Genomic DNA, 25,339 nt, shown 5'->3' with positions numbered 1-25,339 from the left:
CTGGAGGTAATTTTCTTTTCTAAATTAGGAGACTTGTTACAAACTCATTGCTTTAAGTTTCTTGCATTTTAGTTTGAAACTTTAAGGCCCTATGGTTTATTATTCATTCTGCTCATTAAGAGTTAGTTGAATTCTGATACAGGCAGCACAGTGGTTAGCACTGTTGCCTCACAGCAAGAAGGTCCTGAGTTCAACTCCACCATCAGGCTGGGATCTTTCTGTATAGAGTTTGCTTGAGTTCTCTGGCTTCCTCCCACAGTCTAAAGACATACAGTCAGTCGGGATAAGTTAATTGGAAACTCTAAATTGCCCATAAGTGTGAATGGTTGTCTGTGTTAGCCCAGGTGTTGAAAATCTGGTTATTTGTCTACTCACAAAGAAACAGGGAACAAAAAACCCCCCTTTAACCCTAAATCCAGCTCCATATTTTAGGACATGAACTCAAATTAATGGTTGTGATTTAATGCAAAACCAAAAAAGTCAAATGATTATAAAAATTATTTATTCAAATGTTCACCAATACAAAAACAAATGGAGAGCATCTTCACAATTTCAATTGTTTTCGTTCTTAGCTCATTTTCCTATAGTGGTTATGACGTGTGCTTTTACAGCATTGAGGATGACACATGGCCTATGGGTCTTGTCAGTAGACATTTCAAATGAGAACGAGATGTTTTAGAGATGGTCTGAAAACAACATGCCAGTTTGTCAGGAATGTGACAAGAAATTGAGGGAGAGGGGGAAGAATTTGTGTACTGATTACAGAAATAAAATTCAGTTGCATCCAAAAACCCTTAATAAATACCCCTGTAATTATTTTAAAAACATCATAGCTGTAGTCATTCATACGCTTTAGTTTGTGTCTACTTAACCAACCCGCATTCAACTGTAAGCCCAATTTCACAACTCAAAAGAATAGTTTGAGAAATGGTGAACTGTTTGTAGCAAACCTGCAAACTGTTCTCACTCAGTGTGTGTTGGCATGTATAAAAAAAAGTATGGGACTAAAGGGTCTCATCTCCAACACAGTGACCCTGGGTGGCCAGAGCTGTAGCTTCTTCATAACCAAATAATGACAAACTGTATATACACAAAAGCACACAGACACAATCAGCACCTGCAGAGTGGAGGAGGTGGATGCAGCCTGAGTATGTTTAAACAGAAGAAGAAAAAAAAAAGGAGACCCAACAACTGGTGCAAATGTGAGAATGAGCAGAATCTGCAGTTACAGTCTGTACTGGTATGGTCAGTCACGTCTTCTGGGGTGACATAAATTCGCTACAGTATTATACACAATGAAGGTAAAGGAGAAGAGGAATTCATCTTCATTCGGCCGACGATTATTTTACCAGCCCAATCTTCTTTGCTTCAGTTTCATAAATAAGCAACCGCCACATCTTCACTATGAAGACCTCAGCTTCTTCATCAAGAACCTGACTCGGAACAAAAGGAAAGTTAGATAATCGAAAGAAACTTAGAGGACTAACCTAAACTCATGACGTGTATGTGGAAAAGGTGAATATGTTAAAATACTGACCATGAACTGCTAATTAAAATACATCTCATTTGACATGGCTCTACTTGTGCCATCGAATGAGAGACATTAAAACATTTCAAGGCCAGTTTCTTTAAAAATCTTGAACTCTTAGTCAAATGTTACAATTTCAGTTGCCTTAAAGGGTTACATTTTTATCTGGCACTCACCTTGATCGATAAGAGGTGCGCCTGAAATCTCACCTCATAAATCTCCCCCCACACATTTTAAATCAGATGGAACTAACATACTCTTCAGTTCATTAGGTACACCTTGCTAATACCTGTTGCACTCTTTTGCCTCCAGAATTGCCTTAATTCCTGATGTCCCTGATTTACTAAGGCACTAGAACCATTGCTCTGAGATTTTTGCTGATATGATGTGAATCTTGCACTTTTTCACATCTCAAAAGGTGCTTTCTTAGTTTGATATCAGGTGACTGGAGGCCCATTTGTGTACAGTGAACTCACTGTTATGTTCAAAAAGCCAGTTTAAAATGATACGAGCTTTGTGACACATCCTCCTGGAATCAGAAGGCGAGTACACTGTACACGGATGGTCAGCAGAAATGCACAGGTAGGCTGCGTAGTTTAGGTGATGCTCAGTTGGTACTAAGGGATCTAAAATGTGTTTAGAAAATATCCCCCTACACTATAACGCAACCACCATCAAGCTAAACTGTTGATATAAGGTAGGATTCTGACTCTACTCAAGATTCAGTAGATCACTCAATACTTTTCAATCTTCTGTTGTCTGATTTTAATGAGACTGTGTGTGATCCAAGCTTCCGTTTCCTGTTCTTAGCTGACAGGAGTGGTCTTCTGCTGCTTTTGCCCATTCAGCTTCACGGTGTAGTCATAGATACTCTTCTGCATACTTTATTTGTAACAAGTGGGTAACTTGAGTTGCCTTCATATCAGCTCGAGCAGTCTTTTCCTCTGACAACGCTTTTGAACCCAGAGAACTGTCACTCACTGAATATTTTCTCTTTTTCAAACATTAGAGGTGGTTATATGGGAAAATCCCAGCAGATCAGCAGTTTCTGAAATATTTAGACTATGCTATGTCCAAAGCCATTTAAATCACCTTCCTTCCCCGTTTTGATGCTGTTTAAATTTCAGCAGGCTGTCTTGATCAGGTCTACATACCTAAATGCATTGAGGTGCTGCAATGTGATTGGTTAAGTAGATATTGACATTAAGCAGCTGAACAGGTGTACCTAATGAAGTGTATTTTGGTATAATTTGATTGAGAAGGTTAGTAAGGAGGTTAAAAAAAACCTGCATCCTGACAAGAAATATAATCACAGAGAAACCCCATAAACAAGCATCTATAAACTGTGTCTTTGCTCACCATGGCAACATCATCCAAGATAGTCTGCGGTGTACTGTGGGCCATCACCTGAAAGTACACAGAGGAAAATATCAGAAAGATTACATTTTAATCGTTCCACATTCCCTCTAAGACAGATGTCAACTAGTGACATGACTATTACCTTGGAGCAGACAAAGTCCACTAACGTTGGCTCTTCCTCTCCAATGTACTCAATGATCTTTTTATTGATCCAGGGACGAACACGCCGTTCCATTAACGTCTGTGGAAAAAGGGATGACAAAGAGAAATATTCACCGTTTCTATATTATTTTTAGCAATAAGCAGAAAATAAGGTTGTGAATTGACCCTCCTTGATCATTTAAATCCTGTGAGTAAAATATTCTTAGCACAGGTTTTCTTTTCTAACTTGCCTAATTACAAATGGATTAAAAATAAGACACACTCAGTGAGATGCCACAAATTGTCCCTCTTCTCCTCACCGTGTCAACCATGGACCAGTCCAGTGGGTACGAGAAGAGCTCGGGCTTTGCGGTGGGAATCTTTTCGATCAGGCTCTTGATGTGTTTGCGTTTCTCCTCAGCATTGGCTCCCTTTATGCTGGAAAGTCCAGCACCGTCCACCCCGAGGCTCTTGTCGTCATCATAATCCAGGGGCACCAGCTTCCTCTTGCGCGGCTGCTCGTCAGCCTCCTCGTCATCAAATTTGTCGAACACGCTGTCCACCGGAAGCTTCTTCCTCTTGCCGGCGTTGGGTTGACTGGGGCTTCCCGTGGCACCTGGCAAGGACACAGAGTTTAACTACTGTTCTGTCTGTAGAATTCTGTCTCTGCAACCCCAGAGTTATTTAAACGCCCTTAACAGCATCTGAAAATGTTGAAACAATTGAAACACCTGCCTGACATTCATATAGTTCATATCAAAGCTCATATTCAGGCACATTACCTTGCAAAAATTTAGCTGATTAAAAACACTAAAAACACTGTCATAACTTCCATTTTGTTACTGTCTGATTAAAATTTTGATTCAAGAAAACATCAGATGTAAAACTGGAATTCTGCCAGATTTCATCTATTAAAGGGAAATTAGGTTTGATAAATGATGCCTGAGCAGATGACACCGATTGAAATAAGTCCCCTCTGTTTTTCAGACGAATGTCATGATTCATATTCATATTCCTCAGTCCACTAGATGAAAATTGAGGCTCTGCTCTTTAATTATCTGTTGCCATGGTGAATATTGGTATTTGAGCTCCATTAATGATGGCTTTCTTTAAATACCCACACACAAAGTGAAGACACTCTGAGGTGACAGAAATAATGAAGTGGACGGGAGTCAGAGTTTGTTAAACATGCTTTCTGGAACACGGCCTGATCCATGTAGGAATTTGTGTATCATAGATTTGTCCCTATGAAGTTATTTAGCTTCAAAATAAATTAAAATATAGAAATATCCTTTCCTTCAGTCCAATTCACACTAACCAAACAGTGTAGCAGGTGCCAAATTACCTTGAATACATTCAGACAAGATCAAAACCTGAAGAAAAGCAACACATCACCTATTATTCTTTTTTTTTTTTACCCTAAACCCAGTTTTAAACAATTATTTGTCTATAGAATGCAACTTATTTCCTTGTTATGAATTTTTATCAATTATTAAACATTTTGCTACTTTCATCAACTAATCGATTAATGAATTCATATTTACATGGGTATGCTGTGTGTCTGTTCATCCTGTAATGAGGTAAAAGATCTTTTAGACTCACCCAGTTTCAGGCTGAGGCCAATCTTTGGCCGGTGTTCCTCTTGCGGAAGAGCCTCAGGTGGGGAGTTTTCATGGGGGATGATGATGCCACAGGGTGACTCTTCCCCGGGCGTGTTGGGAGACACATTTCCACTGGCTGATGACACAGAAGGCGCTGCTGTGATTGGTCGCATTGTGGGCTTTAAGCGTGGTTTCACGTCTGGGTTGTCTTCATCGTTGTCATAATCTTCCTCCTCACCCTCTTCCACCTCGTTGTCGGACTGGGGGGGTCGTGAGCGTGAATCTGCCCTCTCCTGCTCCTGTCGGCGCTCCCGGTGATCTCGTGAACCTCTGTGGCGCTCACGTTCCTCCTCAGGTTCTGGCTCTTGGACGATGGGAGGTTGTCTCAGACGCTCCTCCTCTTCCTCCTCCATCTGGACCAATAACAGGCAGATATGCAGAAAATAATCATCCAATCACAGCATTTTACAGAAAAGAAGGTCAACAGATAATGACTGCTAGACGTACATAATGTGCAGAGCGACTCAGACGATAAAGTGACCTTCACACAGACAACAGACAGCATGCCCCACTCAGCTCAGACAGATACAGGCAAACACACACATTTATATTACATTACAGACAAGCATACCCTGCGTAGCTCTGCGTCTGGGTCTGGATGTCCCTCGTCTAACAGCCTCTGTCTGATCTCTTCCAGCTCCTCCTTCTCCCTCTTCCTGTCACGCTCATCCGCCTCCATCTCCTTCTCTCGGTCTCTGAGACGCTTCTGCAGTGCACTGCCCCTAGGGGTCATACGGAAAATAACAGCTTTCAGAACAATGGCTGCAGTACTGCATGCGCTGCCATGAGCCACATGTGGGTCACACAGGATCTGCTGATAGTGAGGAGGCCCTATTGTGTATGCTCTGTTTTTTGGGTTTTTATTTTTAATTTCTTACCAAAAATAGAAAAGAAAAAGAAAAGAAATTGGCTTATTTAAAGTCCTACACATGCTCTGATTCTAATTAAATTTTGCACATGTGTCAGGTCTGCTGATAATATACACATGTTATGGGCCACGTACATGGGTGGAGCAAAATGACTCTATAGCACCGTTCTGCAAAACAGGAGCCCCACTGCTGTGTTGTGTGTATATGTATAACATTTAATAAACATACGTAACACAGCACGGTACACACACAAAAATAAATAATAAAATTAAATAAATAAAAACTCTTGTAGGTAAATTGCAAAGCATTTAAGTTTTCACTGAAGAGCGCCCCTATGTTGCCATAGCAAATTTCAATCAGTCCCCATGAAATTTTCATTTCCTGTAATTCACTCATTATCAAACATGAGAAGTTTGGTTAAGGGTCTGCCTCTGAACATGTGTATGGCAGTATTTAACTATAATCATAGACTAGTGGCTATGAATATGGTTAAACATTGCCATCTGGAAATCTCATGTAAAACTCTTGCAGCCACTACCATAAAATTTAGAGATTGCTCATTTCCTTCACTGTATGTGTCAATATTAGGTCACATTCATAGTGCCGCCTGGTGGCAACAGGAAATAGGCAGTGTACGGTAAACAACATATGTATAGGAAATTTTTTAGAGTGGATTTATAGTGACCTATAATTAGCCAATTAGGATCCTGCATGAGTGCATTTGTTTTTGATGACCTGGGTTAACACTCACCTGTAATACTTGGGGTCATCTCTGTCATCATCATAGTCTTCAAGAAACTCTTTTAACCGTTTGCCTTCTTTAATCTAATGAAAACAAAGGACAAAAATGAACTTCTCCACAAAAATTACTTCTAACAAATTCTACTGTCTGAATTAGTAAACTAAATCATATGAACAAAGAGAACTACAACGTGGACAACACAAGATATGAAGTAGAATTCTTTTTAACTGACAAAAAGAGCAGACTTCAAACTTGTTAAATGCATCCCACAAAGACAACATTTCAACATTTTAGCTTAAAACTGAAAAACAGACGTGTTTAGGTAGTTTTGCGGGAAAAACTGACTGCTCTGCTATAAAATATAATTAACATACCCAGGATATGACTTCCTTATCTGGCTTTAATCACACCAAGATAAAAAATAAAAAAAAATAGGCTAAGCATTTACACAAAGGTGGTTATCAATTCGATAAGGCAGCCTTGGGTCTAACTATAAGTGCATTCAGATGAACAGGGTGTGTTAGTGGGTCTGTTAGTAAAGAATTCAAACCAGTAAGCAGGTTTAGCCTTCTTGCAAATCTTAAATTAAGTTTGGCGAGTACAAGGCTTAGGGTGCAGACCATCTCAAAAGCATACAAAGCCTCCAACTAACTGCACCCCGAGGTCCAAAGGTTTCTCCAAACAAGGCAATACCATTTCCAGAAAACTGATTAGTTTGTAGGCTGTGGCTCTGTGTGTTCATCTCTTATCTCTATTCTAACCTTTACCAGAGCAGGTTAAGTCTGCAGCGCAACATACCAATGTAGTCTGGTAATAAATAAACCACTTTAACTCTGTAACCCCAGAGTTAACCCCAAAGTTACTTTGCTATACAGATCCCTAGTTAAATAAATACAGTATGAACTTAACCTGTATAATAGTACAGAACCAGTGATCATTCAGAACCCGCTTACCATTTCTCGTCGGCGTTCATCTTCTCTCTCAGCCTCCTTAGCATAATCCCGTGCCTTCTTCCTCTCCCTCAGCTCCCAGTTTTTCAGCCGCTACAACAAATATATTGTCAGGCAAGCTGCAAACATCACACAAGAACTACCCCTAGCTAAGGTAAACGAGTAATACAAGGGCTGTTACTCTGCTTAAAATAGAAATGATGCTGAAGATTTATTGGATTTTTTTTGACATATAAAGAATCATTTTAATTGAATTTTTCTGCTTGTATTGACTTTCTCAGACAAACATTTTGTATAGTAGGAAATAGAAGCTGTGACCTCACTGCTAGTAGGATAGCTTATATTGCTCTTCAGCGCATGGCTTTTATCATTTTTAGCACAGCCAGTCCCACCTCTTGATAGGCTGCTTCCTTGTCTCGAAGTTTCCTCTCTAGTTTCCTGCGTTCATATGCTTCTTCTTCATCCTCTTGGTCTCTCTTCTTTTCTCTGTCTCTGCTGACCTCCCTACAACAATGAAATCATAGATACATTTTCTTTTATTTGTGACCATATAGAAACACATGGCAAATCCAAGTACTAAGGTGTTGATCAAGCATGGTACATAGTCTTAAGGAGTTTCATCAAAATGAGATGATATAAATTTTAACATTTCAATTTAAAATTCAAGTGGTTTCAATTAAATCCTGAGAAAATCAGCTTGCAGAAACTTGTCAGAATTCAATCACCAGCAAAGTACCTGCAAACATTTGCACGTGTTTAATTGTAACATGTGTCTTTATACATTAATCTGGTTTTTTTTGCTTCACCTGGATCGGCTGCGGTCGGCACTCCTGTCACGGCTTCTGTCTCTCTCCCGTTCTCGCTCTCGTTCCCTTTCCCTGGTCCTGCGGTCACGGTCTTTGTCTCGGTCTCGATCTCTGTCTCTCTCACGTTCTCGTTCCCTCTCCCGTTCCCGCTCTCGCTCCTTTTCCCTCTCGCGGTCCCGCCGCTCTCTTTCCCGCTCTCGCTCTTTTTCCCGTTCCCTCCTTTCACGTTCAAACTCCAGCCGCTCCTTCTCTCGTTTATCCTTCTCTTCCTCAAGTTTCTGCAGAGTAAAATACAGACAGGTTCAGCTTATGCCACACGAGATGCAGGGAGCCCCTGCAACCAATTCACAGCTGTGCACAGATCAAGTGGTTTCCAGGTTTTGGTTTCACAGATGAACATGCTCTTTGCTAATCAGCGCAAAGCTTGTATAAGAAGCCAGAATCCTAAATGGAAAACCAGGAACAATCAAAAAGCTCTCCCCCCACAGAGAGACAGCTTCAACATTAATCTAAAACTATAGGACAGTTTATTGCTTGAAGCCTGCAGCATAAACTACAGCTTAGCAAGAATAGAACTGGAAACCACTTTAATGGCCTTAAAGACCCGTGGAACATATCCAACTTGAGGCATTCATAACAAAAAAACAAAAAACAAAAAAAAAACAAAAACAAAAAAAAACGCGGGAAATGACAATGCTTTTTGTCTCCTTAAGAGTCCTCCTCTCAGAACAAGGAAAACAAAAACAGAAAACAGGCATCAGTCTTTTTTTGAACTAGTTGTTTGTGACTTACAGGTGTTGAACTATGGACTCAGCCCTTCGCTGCCCTTACAAGCCTTTTAAGTTAGGCCTGGGAGGAAAGCAGGTCACACGGTATACAAGGGAAAAATGTTATGGGATTCTGTCTTGCTTAAGCATCATCATTATCATCGTCATCAAACAACAACAGCCTTTCCTTCAATGAGTAACATGGCATTTGGTATTTTGCTAAAATCAAAAAAATAAACATTATGAACATCAGTTATATTTCTGAACAGATAAATGAAATTGTAGAAACGGTCTTACCCCTGCAGAAGTCTTCAGGAGCTCTTCAGGACTGATTATTCACACACACATACACACACACACACACACACACACACACCAAACTCTGGTTTTATGGACATCACACACAAGGCTTTAACCAGAATTCCTTTGCAGTTATACTGGCATCTGATGCAAAATAAGACTTTTAAAAACAATGATTGAATATACTGAGCCTTAATATAATACTATGTTCATCATTTTGCATTCCTTTTACATTGGCACTGTTGTACTTGAGATTAGATGGAAAATAACTTTACAAAAGGTTTTCTTGTACAAGTCATATGCAGTCAGTTGGTCTTTACAATGACTAACTAATTAAAAGCCTTGGGTGTTATGCATCTCAAGAGAAAGAAACGTGTGACATGACAGAGATAACATAGATGTTAATTATTTTAAAAATCTATAATGCTCCAGTTAAATTGTCTTTATATTAGTTAATACCCTAGCTCTAATTCAAATCTATGATTTCACGTTAGGTGTTTTTTCCTTTCTTTTAATACATTTTTTTTACTTACCTCTGCATTGTCTGCCAAGGCTAAATGCTAAATAAACATGCGACCATGAAAAAAAAAAAATTTTTTTTATTTATTTACAGTAAGCATGTATGGGTGTATATAAACAGTAATATTTAGGCAAACTTATAATTATAAAGAAAAATCTGGTATTATTAAAACATTTCGCAAAAATACTCTTTCAGCATTTAAGCGCTTCCTTTAATTTTCTTTCCCCATAAAAAGCCTGAATTCACTCCCTGCAAAGTCACTCACTAAAAACTGATTAACCACATTAAATAATCATAATGATATTGAATTAAGTATGATTTCTTATTTTTTTCTGGGGCTAAAAATCGATCAGCCCAAATATGATAGGTCACAACAGGCAGCTGAAATTTCTCCCTTTCTTTAAACGCTGTTTTGGCAAGATCATGATTACAGCTGGAGGACACTTCAAGCAAACCAGAGTTATGCATCCAAAACCCAACTAGATTGCTACCTTCCCTGTTGTTTTAATAAAAATTAGAATTTAAACAGTTGATTGAATAAACTCACTAACTAATCTTTCATAAAAAAAATAAAAACGAATGCAGAGAGAGTAAGATATTTATCAAATGGAAGAGACAGAAGAAAGAAATTCCACAACAAAACATACAGAGAGCACGTACCTTGTTAGTCTTCAGATCATCTTACTGCTGTGGAGAGGGCGCCCCCACCCCACACTAGAATAATAAGGCTACAGCCAAAGTCACTGCAGTAGTTACTGAGTCCTTGTGCTTCAACATGAACACCATTATGACAGACCATAATTTACAGAGGACTCGCACAGGTTCACTGACTCATCAGCTTTCAAGTGAAGCACCAATGCTGTCATAAATTCAGGATGATCTAGGGAAACTGTCTTTGCATGGTGGAAAGGTTGGCTAAATCAAGGCCAACACACACACACACACACACAGACACACAACTGAGCAGCACAGTTGCCCCAATGCAAGTCCTCAAGAGGGGGACGCCCAGTATATGTATATAGTAAATGAAGGCTGATACTTACATCCTATCCTGGCAACTTTTTCCAAAGCTCTGAGATTCATCTTGCTTTAGTCACCATATGATCACTATCATAATGGTGGGGTTTAATGAATAGATTAGCTTTTAAGTAACTTTACATCGTCTCCATGCATTTTTGTGTGATGAATGAAGATATGGATCTATAATGGTCACACCTAGATATTTTGGCAATAGTGGCAGGTGTCAAATCACGCCTGAGAAAGGTGACAAGAATACACTAGCTGTCTGCCCACTTGTAGTGTTCAAACAATGAAAATAAAACATTTCATATAGTTTAGGGCAGAATAATATGTTTGGTGGTGTTGTTTTAGGGACCGCCAATCTATAGTAGAGTATGCATGTTACTGAGTTAGGGCAAAAAAAAAAAAACTGTGTCAACTAAATGTGCAAGCTCTAGGAGTGAACTGCTGTCCAAAACCTGAAATGTCAACTACAAGATCAAAGAAGCCACTTTACCTTGTGAGTGTCACGAAATTTACTAATCTCTCTGGAAATCAGGTCCCTCTTGTCCTCCTCCATGTCAATAGTGTTTATGTCATCCTGAGGAAAAACAACGCATTGACAGGTTGAAATAACAATGCTCACTTTCAAGCTAAGGAGTAAACAAAACAGTAGCACAAGTTAACAATTAATCAAAGTTAGCACCTCTTCTTTTTTCTCCTTTTTTCTCTTTCGTCGCTGGGACTCATCATCCTGTGAAGGTGCATTAAGTTCCGCAGCATATTCCCGCATCAGTCCATCGATGGCGCCCTTGATAATCTGATCTTTCTTCTTTGTCTCCTCATCTAACACTTCTTCCTCATCCTCTCCTGCATCTTCACTCTTTTTATCCTGTCAATATAATGAGTCAAGTTTAGCAATATTTCACCTTCTCTAGCTGCTGCAAACATTTATTTGAATTGCTGTTACAAACTTCATACCCCATTTGCAGTCTTCTTCTTGGCCTTCCACTCATCCAGCTGTGCTTTTGTCTTGGCATCAACTTTCACAAGTAGGTTTTTATCTCCAATCTGGAGGTCGTGAAGCAGTCGCAAGGCTCGCAGTGTGGACTCTGGCTCCTTGTACTCACAGAAACCAAAAGCTGGAACAAATATTGACATATAAATAGACATAAGGGCATGATCAAATGTTTATTTATAGACTGAATTGACGGTTTGCCATGTATCTAGATATTCTTCATCTTTTAATACCCATATACTGACTACATAATAAAAATTACCTTGAAGCTTGCCAGAGGCTCCTTGTACTCTCTTCCAGCTCAAAACAATTCCACATTTCTATATAATTACAAAGAAAAAAATAAAGTTGTCAACTTAAGAGGGTGTCTGCCTTTGCTGGTGTAGTTCTACAAATAGAATGGGTGTTCCCCCTCTTACCGCCAGCAGCTGTCTGATCAACATGTCTGAAGCCTTTTCTGATATGTTCCCCACAAACACTGTTGTGGTGGGGCCACTGTTCTCATCACTGTCTTTGGCAATCACAGCAATGGTTTCCCTCTTAGGGACTGCAGGCTTGCTGAGCACTGGTACTGAAGGAACCATTACTGCAGGTGTGGGGGCCATGATACCCATGTGAACTGGGATCATAGGGGCTCCTGAAACAGCCAAAGAAAACATGCAACAAGCAATTACACCATTTTCACTTAAGATCTATGACTGCAGATTAGTAAAACGATTCTCAAATATTTTCAGTAATGTAGCGAATCTCAACTACCTTGGGTGTTGCGAATATGCCTCTTAATAATGACACTGTGGTAAACCTGAAACAAAACAGGTGAACGCCAATCAGAAGGGTGCTTACCTGGGGGAAAGCCTGTGTACTGAGGAGGGATGCCTGGAGGTGGCAACAGCGGCCGATTTAAATGAGGGGGGAAGGACATTGTGGAAGTGAACTGGACCGACCTGAAGAAGGAACCAAGATACCCGTTATCAGCAGCACCAGATGTGTAATTATATCAAGTCCTCTAAACAATGTAAATTAAAACAAAGACCCAAAGATTCGTTTAACCCAACAACACTATAAGCGAGAAAGCACAACGATGTTTATTGGTATCTAGTCATATGAATTTGAAGTACCCGTCGGTGACTTCTGCTGCCCAGCAGCAACAATACTTAAACTTAGCTTAGCTCAATGGGATGGCGTTCGCAGGGTGACTATTATAAAGTCCCAGGAGCCACGTATTGTTATTGTGTTACAACGAGTTAATTTGTTCACTGTTTATGCGGCCAAAAAACTAGCAGCTTAGTTAGCTAAAGCTAGCACCGAGCACGCTCCAGTGTCCCCGGCATAGACTTAGGCTAAGCTAATATTAGCGCAACCTGGCGTTACTTAACAAACAACACTCAACTATTACCGGGCAAAGTTAAAGTTCAAGATAAATCTACACATGCCCAGGTATACATACCTTTAATCGGGTGGTGTTTAAAAGAATAAAAATACTCTCAGAAGGTTAGTAATTATGAAAATTCCTCTAACGTTCCAAATGTTGGATTAGCACGTTGGCTAGTCGGGCCTTCAAAAAAAAAACATTTGACGCAAGCGCTTTACGAGCAACACTACATGAGCGCTTGCTTTGTACACCAAGACTTGACCACTGGACGGAGTTTACTAACGATACTAGTATCTACTGCGGCAATAACTGTACTACTATTATTACTAGCATTAGAGTATAGTTTTATACTAGTATTATAATATTAACATCAATAAGAAAAATCACTACTCTTATTATTATTAATATTTAGATAGCAATCCTAAAGGTCGTCTAGAAGGTTAATGAAACATAAGGTTAGGGAGCGTTTGTCGATGTTGAACGTTTGCTGGGTTAGAAATAGATTTCAATACTATAAGACAACTCCTGCACTTGTATGTACTACTTTGTGGAAATTTTAAGACACCGTCAATTTAGATTTTTATTTTTATTTAATTACATTAATATGTAATCCAAAGACGTAGTCTATTATTTGTGCATAGGAGATCCTCCATAATGTCTTTTACGAATAAAATAATAATTTTGACATCCGACAGAATAAATATCTGAAGATTAATTATTTATTTATTGCATAAGCAGCGTTTTGTTTTTGTTTGTTCGTTTGTTTTTTTTTGTTTGTGTGTTTGTTTTGTTTTGTTTTTTGTCGGTGCCTCTCCGAGACAGCGGCTGTTATGTGAAGACTGCGACTGACATCGCGTGACGTCACTTTAGGCGGGATTTTCATGGAAAGTGCTAGAAGAAACGAAGCACACCCTGCATGTTTTTGAATATTCCTCCATCAGATTAAAAAGATCTAAAGTCTTTGTTGGTCTCTCGGGAAATTAACAGTATACTCGTGAGTTTTATTGACTTTATTTGCTAGACTGATTTAAATTCTGCCTTGATAGCATATCGCGGCAGCTCTGGAAACTGGTATAAAATAGATCGGTTCTGACAATACTTTCGTTTTTGGTTTTAACGGCCACAAGATGGCAGCAATGATGCGCTTGTCTCAGAAATAAAACTGTAATACTGTGTTTTCCAGGAGATTAGTATAAAGTAGTATAAAGTGTTTTTGGATTCACTTTACTAATTAATCTTGAAAAAGTCCCCTTGTTTTTGTATACCTAATAATAATAGCTTTAATCTCCAGAGATTTGTTTTCCTTAGTACACATTACACTTCAATCCACTGAATTAATACCTGCTAAAATGTCTTAATAACATCATATTTATTTATTTAGTTATCGTATTTCCTCAAGTCTTCATTCAAACTCATCACATGGTGAATGTAGCCTTAAAACATTAACTGTAATTCACTTGATGTACTTCTCCTTACTAGATGGCGCACCGCGGATGGATACGACTGCACAGTCAAGCACGTGTATAAAGATACCGGTCTATTAAAAGGAGGTCCCTTTCCATTTCTCTGCGTCAGACAGCGTAAGGGATAGCGATTTGGTTGCATTTTATTCAAGAAAAGTCAACGAAATTAACAAGGTATGTAGACGAACGTTTTCTTGTTGGTTACTACGTGCTTTAGCCTTTGATTTTTGACCTTTTATTAAACCGTCAGTGAAGTATACAGCTCGTATTCTCACGAGTTACGGTTGTAACCTTAAGTAACTTTGGTCAGGTACGGCTAACATATCACAGTTATCACTGTAGTATTCAAAATTTTGGTTTTTAATTACTGTGGAGTAAGAAATGTTTGCACTTGTCATGCAGACGTCGAGCAGTGTAAATGCTGTACTCTGCCGCACTGCCCCAGCCGTGTGTAGTACCAAGGCAGGTGTGGCGAACATGACAGCGCTGTATCGGTTCATATAGTGTACGACTGGTCCACATTAACCGAATTAATCCTTTTAAATCTTTATAAGAATAAAGTGAACTGTCTTGAGTCGATTTCGTTTAGTCCCCGTGTTCACCTAGCTGTCGCGTTTCTATAAAACGCACGAGTTAGTCTCTCAAGTTGCCAATGCTTTCAGATTTATGCTCGTCTTAAGTGACTGGTGTTTTTAGCTCTTATTTATTCGAATTGGTGGCAGAGCCGTTTTATATGACAGTCACGTTTGCCGTCGTTAATACACGGCTTTAAGTTGCTCTTCTGGGTGAACCTATTTTGCCGCATTGCATAAGCTTTTTTTCGTTATTTTCATCGGTAGCTTTTCCTTAGCACGTGTTTGCGGGGTCCATTGTCTGTCGCTCGACGCCATGTTGGTTAACGGCCACTTCCGCAACATGACGGCAGTTATCCATATTATGTAACCGACTTCTGACAGGATCAAACGATGATACAGTTTGCGAAACTGAAAGTAGTTGAATGAATGTAGTTTAACCGGATCTCTGTCTTCCCATAATTAGCTTTATCATCCTGTTTTCATCGAAATCCACCATTTTATTAAAGCATACACAAACTGTTTTAATGCAGATGCCTGAAGAAATGCACCAAGAAGAGGAGGCTGAGACCTTTGCCTTCCAGGCTGAGATCGCTCAGCTGATGTCGCTGATCATCAACACCTTTTATTCCAACAAAGAGATCTTTCTCAGGGAGTTGATTTCCAACGCTTCTGATGTAAGTTAGCAGAAGCAGAGCTTTTTATTCAGCACTAATGCATTTATTTTTAGCCATTTTTTTGTTTCTGAATGCTTTAAAGAATGTTAGTTTTAATTCTGTTGTTTAAACAACAGGCTCTGGACAAAATCCGCTATGAAAGCCTGACTGATCCCTCCAAGCTCGACAGTGGCAAGGATCTGAAAATTGACATCATTCCCAATAAGGCTGAACGCACCCTGACCTTGGTCGATACTGGAATCGGTATGACCAAAGCCGACCTCATTAACAACCTGGGTACCATCGCAAAGTCTGGTACCAAGGCCTTCATGGAGGCCCTGCAGGTATGAAGGGAATGAGTCTCAGTATGGAACAGTAGGGACGCTTTATAAGAGGACAGCATTTTCCATGTTCACAATTGAGCTGAAATCTAACATTAGAACTGACTGTGTTCCTCTAGGCTGGTGCTGACATCTCCATGATTGGTCAGTTTGGTGTGGGTTTTTACTCTGCCTACCTTGTTGCTGAGAAAGTGGTTGTCATCACAAAGCACAATGATGATGAGCAGTATGCCTGGGAGTCCTCTGCTGGAGGTTCCTTCACAGTCAAGGTTGACAACAGTAAGTGTCTTGATGTTACAATATCAGAACTAAACCTGTTTTTAAATATTGTGGGTACATCTCAGGATGTCCCTGATTTCTCATTAATTGGAAGCAGTTCTTACTACTGTTAATGGTCTTGATGTTGTTAATTGTGTATTGGTTTTCGTGTGTCTGAGGTTACGATGTAGCTTTAAAATATTAAGAGGGTTGTTTTCATTCTTGGCGTTAAAGTTGGCATCGTCTAGCAAAGTGCGCTCCTTTAGAGGCTTAAATATGGAGTTGCAGTATCTAAAAATTGAATCTTGAATCCATGGACACTGTTTAGTACAAAATGTACTAAAAGCATCACAACTATTCACAGGTGAGCCCATTGGCCGTGGAACAAAGATTATCCTGTACCTGAAGGACGATCAGACAGAGTACATTGAGGAGAAGAGGGTCAAGGAGATCGTGAAGAAGCACTCTCAGTTCATTGGCTACCCAATCACCCTCTTTGTAAGTGACTTTTAGAGAGGACGTTGTTAGAATACCGTTGAAGAACAGCAAAGTAAAAATCAAAGTAATGTGAATCTGCAGGTGGAGAAGGAGCGTGACAAGGAGGTCAGTGACGACGAGGCAGAGGAAGAAAAGGCAGAAAAGGAGGAGAAAGAGGAAGGTGAGGACAAGCCAAAGATTGAGGATGTTGGCTCAGATGATGAGGAGGACTCCAAAGACAAGGACAAGAAGAAGAAAAAGAAGATCAAGGAGAAGTACATCGACCAGGAGGAGCTGAACAAGACCAAGCCCATCTGGACCAGGAATCCTGACGACATCACAAATGAAGAGTACGGCGAGTTCTACAAGAGTCTGACCAACGACTGGGAAGATCACCTGGCTGTTAAGGTAAGCAGGTTAACCTGAACTGCTCTGCCATGTTTTAATTGGCCTACTGGGTTTTTAACCTAGTCATAAACTACAATAAAGCTAAAATGAGTCATTTTCCTCTACAGCACTTCTCAGTGGAAGGCCAGCTGGAGTTCCGTGCCTTGCTCTTTATCCCCCGTCGCGCACCTTTTGACCTCTTTGAGAACAAGAAAAAGAAGAATAACATCAAGCTCTACGTCAGGAGAGTCTTCATCATGGACAACTGTGAAGAGCTCATCCCCGAGTATCTGAGTAAGAGGACTTGCTTTTTACCTTTAGCCTGAAAGTACTTTAATTTACAGCTTAGCACACAGTAAGGAATTGCTTAAAGGCAAAGGCTTAGTGTAGCATTTGTATGTTATTCCAGACTTTATCCGTGGTGTTGTGGACTCTGAGGACCTGCCCCTGAACATCTCCAGAGAAATGCTGCAGCAGAGCAAGATCCTGAAGGTCATTCGTAAAAACATTGTCAAGAAATGTCTTGAGCTTTTTGCTGAACTGGGTGAGGATAAAGAAAACTACAAGAAGTTCTATGAAGCCTTCTCAAAGAACCTCAAGGTATTTATAATTTTCTGGCTACTTTTCTTTTTTTGTTTGTCTTTAGGAAAGTTGGCTCTTAAAATTCTCTTCATTTCATGTCAGTGCATCTTCATGGACCTCAAAGGTTTACCTCTTTATTCTTTAATCTGGTTTGTAAAGCCCTCTTGTTGTTCAAATTAGTGTAGACCTTTGTTTATTACCAAAAAAAAAAAAAAAATGTTTAAAACCCAGAAGAATAGCTGTTTTGGCATTTATGTAATCCCATGCAGTCAATCCTGCATTAGGAATAGAAACTTCCCACATTTATGCTGTAGACTGAAAACATGAAGTTAATTAAAAGCCTAAAGTGACAAACTATGTAGCAGAATTCATGCCGTGTGCAATGTCAGTGTGATTAGAATTGTGACATTGCTGGCAGTCCATCCCACCTGACCATACACAGGTGGGATTGAATTTTTATTTGAATCCATTAACCTACTGGTGTATGAGGTTGTTTTTGGATAAGATGATAAATCTTACTTGTTCACTTGTAGCTGGGTGTGCACGAGGACTCGCAAAACCGCAAGAAGCTGTCTGAGCTGCTGCGTTACCACAGCTCCCAGTCCGGTGACGAGACCACCTCCCTCTCGGAGTACGTGACCCGCATGAAGGAAAACCAGAAATCCATCTACTACATTACTGGTGAGGAAAATAAAATTAAGTAGCTTCTGAAATGATAGAAGAGAACTGCATTTACAGAAGTTTTAAAAATGCAGTTTTATTCAAACTTTATCGCTTTTTTGTGATTTGTAGGTGAGAGCAAGGATCAGGTGGCCAACTCTGCCTTTGTTGAACGTGTCCGCAAGCGTGGTTTTGAGGTCTTGTACATGACGGAGCCCATTGATGAGTACTGTGTCCAGCAGTTGAAGGAGTTTGATGGCAAGACCCTGGTCTCTGTCACCAAAGAGGGTCTGGAGCTGCCTGAGGATGAGGAGGAGAAGAAAAAGATGGAGGATGACAAGGCTAAATTTGAGAACCTCTGCAAGCTCATGAAGGAGATCCTTGACAAGAAAGTGGAGAAGGTCAGTGATCCTAATGAGAGCCCAACTAAGATTAACCCAAACTTGCCTTCGTGCTCTAGCGTTTAGGGTCTCAAAGTTCACAACTGTGGCTGACAGGATTTTGTTTGGTAACAGGTCATCTAATTGGTCCCAACTTGTACTGTGGTGAGTTCCTGCAGTCTTGGTGTGATGTGAATGATTTGCATTCTTTGCCAGATGTGTCACTGTACATACATGTTTGAAATCTGAACCCTAAAGTGAATGCAGTCAAACTCATGCTTGTTGCAGTAATGTGCATCTAGTACTTAAGTTTTTGCAAGGATTTGGGGAAGTAAACGAACTAGACTAGATTTAAAGTTGTAATGTGCTGGTATTATTTCTAACATGCTTGACTAACTTGACTTTTCTCCTTAAAATTGTCAGATGTGTCACCTGAGCCTCTTTAAATCTTAATGTCTTCTGTCTCCTTCAGGTGACTGTGTCAAACAGACTGGTGTCATCCCCCTGCTGCATTGTGACAAGTACTTACGGCTGGACCGCCAACATGGAGAGGATCATGAAGGCCCAGGCACTCAGGGACAACTCCACCATGGGCTACATGATGGCCAAGAAGCACCTGGAGATCAACCCTGACCACCCCATTATGGAGACTCTCAGGCAGAAGGCTGAGGCTGACAAGAACGACAAGGCTGTGAAGGACCTCGTCATCCTGCTGTTCGAAACCGCACTGCTGTCCTCAGGCTTCTCCCTGGACGACCCACAGACTCACTCAAACCGCATCTACAGAATGATCAAACTTGGTCTTGGTAAGAAAACGCTGCAGATCCAGATCCTCTTTACTTTCTAGAAGTAGGTATCGATCTAGGTGAACAACGCTCTTCCTTTTTTTGCTCTCAGGTATCGACGATGACGACATTCCCGCAGAGGAGACCACCACTACAGCAGTCCCAGATGAGATGCCTCCCCTAGAAGGCGAAGCTGAGGACGATGCTTCACGCATGGAAGAAGTGGATTAAACAAGATGGCACCCCAGATTTCAACACATAATCCTCCCTTTCCAACTGTTCATCCTTAAACTGTAAAAAAATAGCTATTAATGTTGTGTGGTGGACCGATATTGGTGCTCTTGAGTGTGGAGCATCACACTGAAGAGCTCTTTAAGAGGCCGTCTTGATTTTTCCTGTAGAAGTTCATGGTGACGCCACATTTGTTTTAATGAGAACCCTGTTGCACTGAGTTTTAAATGTCAGAGCGGTAAATGTGTGAACACAAGTACATTCCACAGTCGCATCTGGAGGGTTTGGGGGGAGTGCTGTTCACGTGCAACTCTGCACACTGCATGGAGAGAGGACTGTATGATTCCTTTGCCTGAGTTCAGGCTCGTCTGTAATTCCAAGTCTTGTTTTGCAAAAAAATTAAAGATGTGAGACCTTATTTGTCTTGTAGTATTTTTATGTCTTAGGGAATTTAAAATAAGTGTTTGCACACATACTTGGACCTGGCACACGTCTTCAAAATTCTTACTGGGGCAGTTGCTCAATGTATCCACTAGGTGGGGACATGCTACAGTGTGAGAGCCTTTTCCAAACATCAGCATACAAGTGGTTTAGACACAGAAGAATGGGTTTTGTAAGTGTTACTATTGTAAAGAGGAGTCGTTGTCGTCTCCCCCCCCGCACCTTGCTTAAAGCTGCATCAAAATGCCAACTACATTACATCTTAATGTATGATCTGATCAGTTTAATGTAAATCTACTTTGTCTTCTCACTAAAATCCATAATTTCTCTTACTTTAAGACCTCTCATACAGCTGCATAAATTACAGTGCAGGTGTGCGTGAGAAGGGAGTAAAAAGAAAAGCGAAGTAATCCTGTTAATCTGACAACAGCACTGAGAAATGCAGATAGTTGCATTAAAGGACGCAGCCATGTGCTGGAGGCACGTGTTTCTTCAAAGCGTGAGGCAGTATCAGCTGAACATTTGGGGGAAATGTAGAGCGTGTAGCTTTCCTGGAAGTCGTGTGTTTTGTACAAGCTTGAGTAGGTGGCAGCAGTTTTTTCTGCTCTTGTCAGTAAAACAGTGACGTGTGGGTGTCTGTCCCCTCACACACTAACTCACTCACACTCGCTCCAGTCAAAGTGATAGTGAGGAAACTTGAGCTCTGTCATTCAGAAACCGACTCCGCTGCTTCTTTGCCACCTCTTATCTCTGTGACTTGACCACCTTCTTAAAACTTGTGCTGTGTGCGCAAATACTCACAACGTTATGTAAATAAATGTAAAAATACGGCACAAAGTGACAGCGGGACTAACGGCATCAGTCAGGCACGGTTAGTAAAGGTCATGTTAAACTTGCCATGACAGTAAGGGAAAGCTGAGTGTGCAAAGTATATTACAATAAATATGTGGACACTGAACATGAAAATTAAGTTGCTACTACAGCAGTGAGCCCCTTTAATCAGGGGTGTAGCCATATAGTGAAGCTTGGGGTGACTGTGTCCCTCAGTGCCATTCTCTACCCTGTGTTGTCCTATCAGTAACACCATAATGAACCAGTCCATTTCTGTAAGAGTAAATAAATGAGTTGGTCTTTTAAGAATATCAGTGTAAATATCACCGTATAATCAACACATCTACATTTCTCAGCCACTTAAGAGCATTGTGTGGATTTGGAGCCTATCCCAGCTGTATCAAAGAGCCAACAGATAACCTTTTACAGCCTTCTGCTGAGTCTACAGCAGAAGTAGACTCACAAAGCATGTTTTTGAACATGCAGTGCAAATTAAAGAAATGATTTGCCCCCAAAGAGCTGGTGGTAAATGTAGATTTAAAAACATTACATGTTTAACTTTTAAAAGACAGCCTCTCCTCTCCTCCCCACTCAAACCCCTAACAGTAGTTAATGATACAGTACCTTATAATACAGTAGTATGTTTTTAAAATCTGAATATCTTTAAGGATTGGATAAGACCATCCCTATGACACAGCTAGGGAACTGTGTGTTCCCTTGATGTGTCTTTGCAAACCCTACTCACTTTGCAGCAGCAGTGCAAGTCTTTTTCTCTCCATGTGGTATGGTGTAGATAAAGACATGCCTGAGGTTGGTTTGGAAGGTACACCACTCGTTGCTATACCTTGTCATGTTTTCCTGGCTGATGTTTGTAGCTTTGGTTATTTGGCAGCTTAAAAACCACAATTCTAAAAACTCAGTCTCATTTTAAGCTGGGGCATATGAGCCGGTTCCCTAAATATTAGGAATATAACAAAGGGTCCTATTCATCATTTCTACATACTCTTTCTGCTCTCCCAGAAGCACGTGTATATAAATATGTTGTGGAAACTCATCAAAGGATAAGGGTTAGATGAGGTAAATCAAATAACACTATAAATGTTAGTTTTTTTATGTGTTTATATAGCTGATCTTAAAGGTTTGATGAAATGTGTGGAATATTTTAACTTGAAACTTGCCTGGACCAGTGAAACTGTACTTTCTGCCAGTGTACAGATGTTTAACTACACATTTAATCCCTGAGATATTTTATATAAAAAAATGAAGTGCTATTTTAACAGGAAGAAATCTCTCAGCACAACTCCTTGGGCTTAAATTTTAAGAAGCAAATGAGTAAAATTACAGAAATCTATAACTTAATTACTTTGGTGTAGCATGAAGGGCCAAGGAGAAGAGGAAAAGCTGTAAAACTTATGAAAGTACAATTAAAAGTCCAAAATATATGTTCTCTTTCAACCTTTTCTGCAGAGCCATCCAGTGGGCCCCACTGGAGTCTTTGCCGGGCTGATTCTGGCCCCCGGTCCTTATGTTTGACACCCCTGATCTAGACAGCCCTGACCATCTTATCTTGTTTATCTGGCAAGGACATCGATATCCCCACATGTCCTCAACTCCCTTGCCTTCTGAGCGTACTCCCTTTTCAAACTATGAAAGCACAACCATACATGAAATTTAAGCATGTGAGCAAATTAAGAAAGATTCCACTACATCAGCAGGCTAATGCATTAAACACTGATGGTGAGCATAATCAAAACCTTTATTGCCGTGGCATGGATGCACACCAGGGGTCTGAACTTGCTTCCCAAAGGGTTCAATGCGGCCTACGGCATGGTTATGTAAAGTGTGAAAATTGCAGAGGAGGAAGAGCAGAAGGAGGAGGAGGAGAACCCATTTCTGGACTTTCCACTGCATTTTGCACCAGTAAGCACGGTGACACGAGTCTTTCAGAATGGATCACAGCATGAGAGTGGCTGAACTATTAATTTCATCTGAGCCAGAAGTCTGAATCATCACACCTTTACAGCAAACAATAAACATGACCACTGTGGATCAGTAAGCTGACTAAATGTGAAAATGCTGAGGCATATTATTCAAATTGGACTCTTTTTTTTTAAAATGTTCTTTCCCAGCTTATCATTAAAATACTAGTTTTTCAGATTGCACTTGTACTTTGCGCTAAAAAGAGACCGTTTTCAGGCACTCAGGTGTTCCAAAAAAAGGTTTACTGGTCTGGGTTTGGCCCCCATAATTCAAAATATTATCATGAATGAACTTTGGTGCCAACAAGAAAAGTATTGTGAAACAGACTTGCCCACATGCATGGACTTTATAGTATTCTTGCTACTATTACTGATTATTGGCCTGTCTATGCAGGTGTACCTAATAAAGTGGATATTTACTTATATGTATCAAATTCCTTTACTCATTCTCAGTCCTCCGTGTGATGAACATGCTTTTAGCTGTACAACATGAAGTTTAATTCTTGCCTGTGCTGAAGAATTAGCTTTTTTTTTTACATGCACAAAAAACATTTTGAACTCAAACACTAAAAAATGATGGTTGTCCTCTATTTAGAGGAAAGGCAGATTTAATTAGAAGGAAAAAGGGGAAACAGGGATAGATGCATTACTGTTTTTCCCAATAAACTGAATCTAGACTGACAAATAGGTAACCTCAAAGGGATGTTCTAATATACGGTGACATCTGTTTACGACAGCACTAATGGAAATTTCCTTGTGAGGTTAATCAAGAGTCAGAATAGGTTTCCCTTGTAAAGTTGAAAGGTGCTTCTGATCTGACTTGTCTTTTTTCTTTTTTTCAACAAAAGACATCCTGTGGAAACATAACTCCTTTGTGCAAGTCTGTTCTCAGCCCACAAATGCTGAGCGCAATAATGGAGGGGTTCCTGCTGTTTGGCAGCAGCGTCACAGTTGTGAATGCATCTTGCGACCTTTGCAGACTGCAGTCTGTCTTGCTCTGGTGCACGATGTCAGCGCAGAAATACCAAGAAACTGGTTTAAAATGCGTCAGACTACACAGCTTTTGTTCTTGCAAAGGAGTGCTCCTGATAATTTTGGAGGACCCTGAGAAGAAATCGAAATGCTCCTCTCTCTGTGTGGCTCTGCCTATGTCATGATGACCTAAACGAGAGAGTTTGTGTGTTTGTGGCCCACTGATAACAGACCACCACAGACGTGTAGTTTTAGTATGAGTAAACAATACCTATCATATACACCGCAAATCTAGCTTGACATTACAGTGCTTACTTCGACCACATCACCTTGGTGTCATGTGTTAAACGTGGCGTATTTTCGTTTCCTTGACATTTGAAATACTAAATGTCAGAAAAATCATAACTTCTACTCATGATGTGAAACATTTTTATTACACCCATAAGGCAGGGTGTTATAATTGTCATATTGACAGCAGTTGGTAAATACTATACAGGAACAGGATAAACACCCACACTAAGTAGGAAGGAAGCAAGATGAGCAGATAACAGTTTATCATGAAGAATAAAACACAAACATCGGTTTAAATGTTAACCTTTATGACTAGCTGTAAGAGGGTGGCAAATCACACAAGAGCTGTTTGTGTTGCTCTACAGCCCAGGGAAAACTTCTGAGAGACAGTTTAAAGTAAAACCTGGTTTAAATTGTTACTGAGATTTTAGGGGGAACGCTGTGGCGCCAGAGAAATGCAAATCAAGTGAAGTGCACATGTGCACACAGTTTTCAGTGGTATAAAATGAATAAAAAAGCCAGTTGGCTGCTGTTAATAAGACATTCAATGTTTTACATTTTACACCTGTGTACACTGTTTAAATGAGGGTTAATTATTAATTGTAATATCAGCCTTTTCATCTGTTTATGATTGCTTCATTTGACAATATTGTCACTGTTTTTTTTAATCTAACAGTTTAAAAAGTTAATTTGAAATAGTATACTAGAAAACATAGCAGAGTTATTACCACCCCACCTCAACCTCAGCCTGCCAGGCCACGTGAAGCTGTTGTGACCACATGGAGAAAAGTCAGTCCCTCTTTATATTTTGCTAGTAAAATGGGAAATATATGCAGTGATTTATTGAAAGATGTGCAAGCATTTGTGGAAATTCAGGCCTTTATTCTCCAACACAGCCTGAACTCTCTTGACTAAACTTTCTTATAATTTCTTTACATAGTTGTCAGAATTGATTCAGGCTTCTTGATGGACACTCTAACATCTTTGGATATTGGCGTCCT

The 25,339-nt window shown here is 40.1% G+C and overlaps 2 protein-coding genes across 2 annotated transcripts; one reads left to right on the top strand and one right to left on the bottom strand.

The window, feature by feature from the left end:
• Positions 1-485: 485 nt before the first annotated feature.
• rbm25b (RNA binding motif protein 25b) lies at positions 486-13,234 on the bottom strand. The gene is made up of 17 exons (XM_063496593.1): positions 13,108-13,234; positions 12,504-12,604; positions 12,080-12,297; positions 11,923-11,980; positions 11,624-11,784; positions 11,349-11,534; positions 11,160-11,243; positions 8,057-8,334; positions 7,643-7,754; positions 7,254-7,343; positions 6,310-6,383; positions 5,261-5,411; positions 4,631-5,042; positions 3,349-3,644; positions 3,030-3,128; positions 2,888-2,935; positions 486-1,433 (listed from the first exon to the last, which is right to left on the bottom strand). The coding sequence occupies exons 2-17, from the start codon at positions 12,580-12,582 to the stop codon at positions 1,341-1,343; spliced, it is 2,439 nt and encodes an 812-aa protein (XP_063352663.1). The 5' UTR covers positions 12,583-12,604; positions 13,108-13,234; the 3' UTR covers positions 486-1,340.
• A 2,360-nt stretch (positions 13,235-15,594) lies between these two features.
• Positions 15,595-20,242, top strand: hsp90ab1 (heat shock protein 90, alpha (cytosolic), class B member 1). Its single transcript, XM_063496595.1, has 11 exons — positions 15,595-15,744; positions 15,861-16,067; positions 16,184-16,343; positions 16,687-16,820; positions 16,902-17,207; positions 17,315-17,480; positions 17,596-17,786; positions 18,302-18,449; positions 18,561-18,829; positions 19,281-19,614; positions 19,706-20,242. The coding sequence occupies exons 1-11, from the start codon at positions 15,595-15,597 to the stop codon at positions 19,822-19,824; spliced, it is 2,184 nt and encodes a 727-aa protein (XP_063352665.1). The 3' UTR covers positions 19,825-20,242.
• The last annotated feature ends 5,097 nt before the right edge of the window (positions 20,243-25,339 follow it).

This window comes from Pelmatolapia mariae, linkage group LG15, assembly GCF_036321145.2.
Source record: "Pelmatolapia mariae isolate MD_Pm_ZW linkage group LG15, Pm_UMD_F_2, whole genome shotgun sequence".
In the NCBI taxonomy this organism is placed as follows: Eukaryota; Metazoa; Chordata; class Actinopteri; order Cichliformes; family Cichlidae; genus Pelmatolapia; species Pelmatolapia mariae.
This window is presented reverse-complemented; position numbering and strand designations above follow the sequence as displayed.

Excerpts from the sequence above, each read along its gene's own strand:
- rbm25b (XM_063496593.1), bottom strand. The coding sequence starts at position 12,582 with ATGTCCTTCCCCCCTCATTTAAATCGGCCGCTGTTGCCACCTCCAGGC. Across the intron at positions 7,755-8,056 it reads GCCGACCGCAGCCGATCCAG|GGAGGTCAGCAGAGACAGAG; the intron begins GTGAAGCAAAAA and ends TCATTGTTGTAG. Across the intron at positions 3,645-4,630 it reads TGGCCTCAGCCTGAAACTGG|GTGCCACGGGAAGCCCCAGT; the intron begins GTGAGTCTAAAA and ends TGTCCTTGCCAG.
- hsp90ab1 (XM_063496595.1), top strand. The coding sequence starts at position 15,595 with ATGCAGATGCCTGAAGAAATGCACCAAGAAGAGGAGGCTGAGACCTTT. Across the intron at positions 17,208-17,314 it reads AAGATCACCTGGCTGTTAAG|CACTTCTCAGTGGAAGGCCA; the intron begins GTAAGCAGGTTA and ends TTTCCTCTACAG. Across the intron at positions 17,787-18,301 it reads CCTTCTCAAAGAACCTCAAG|CTGGGTGTGCACGAGGACTC; the intron begins GTATTTATAATT and ends GTTCACTTGTAG.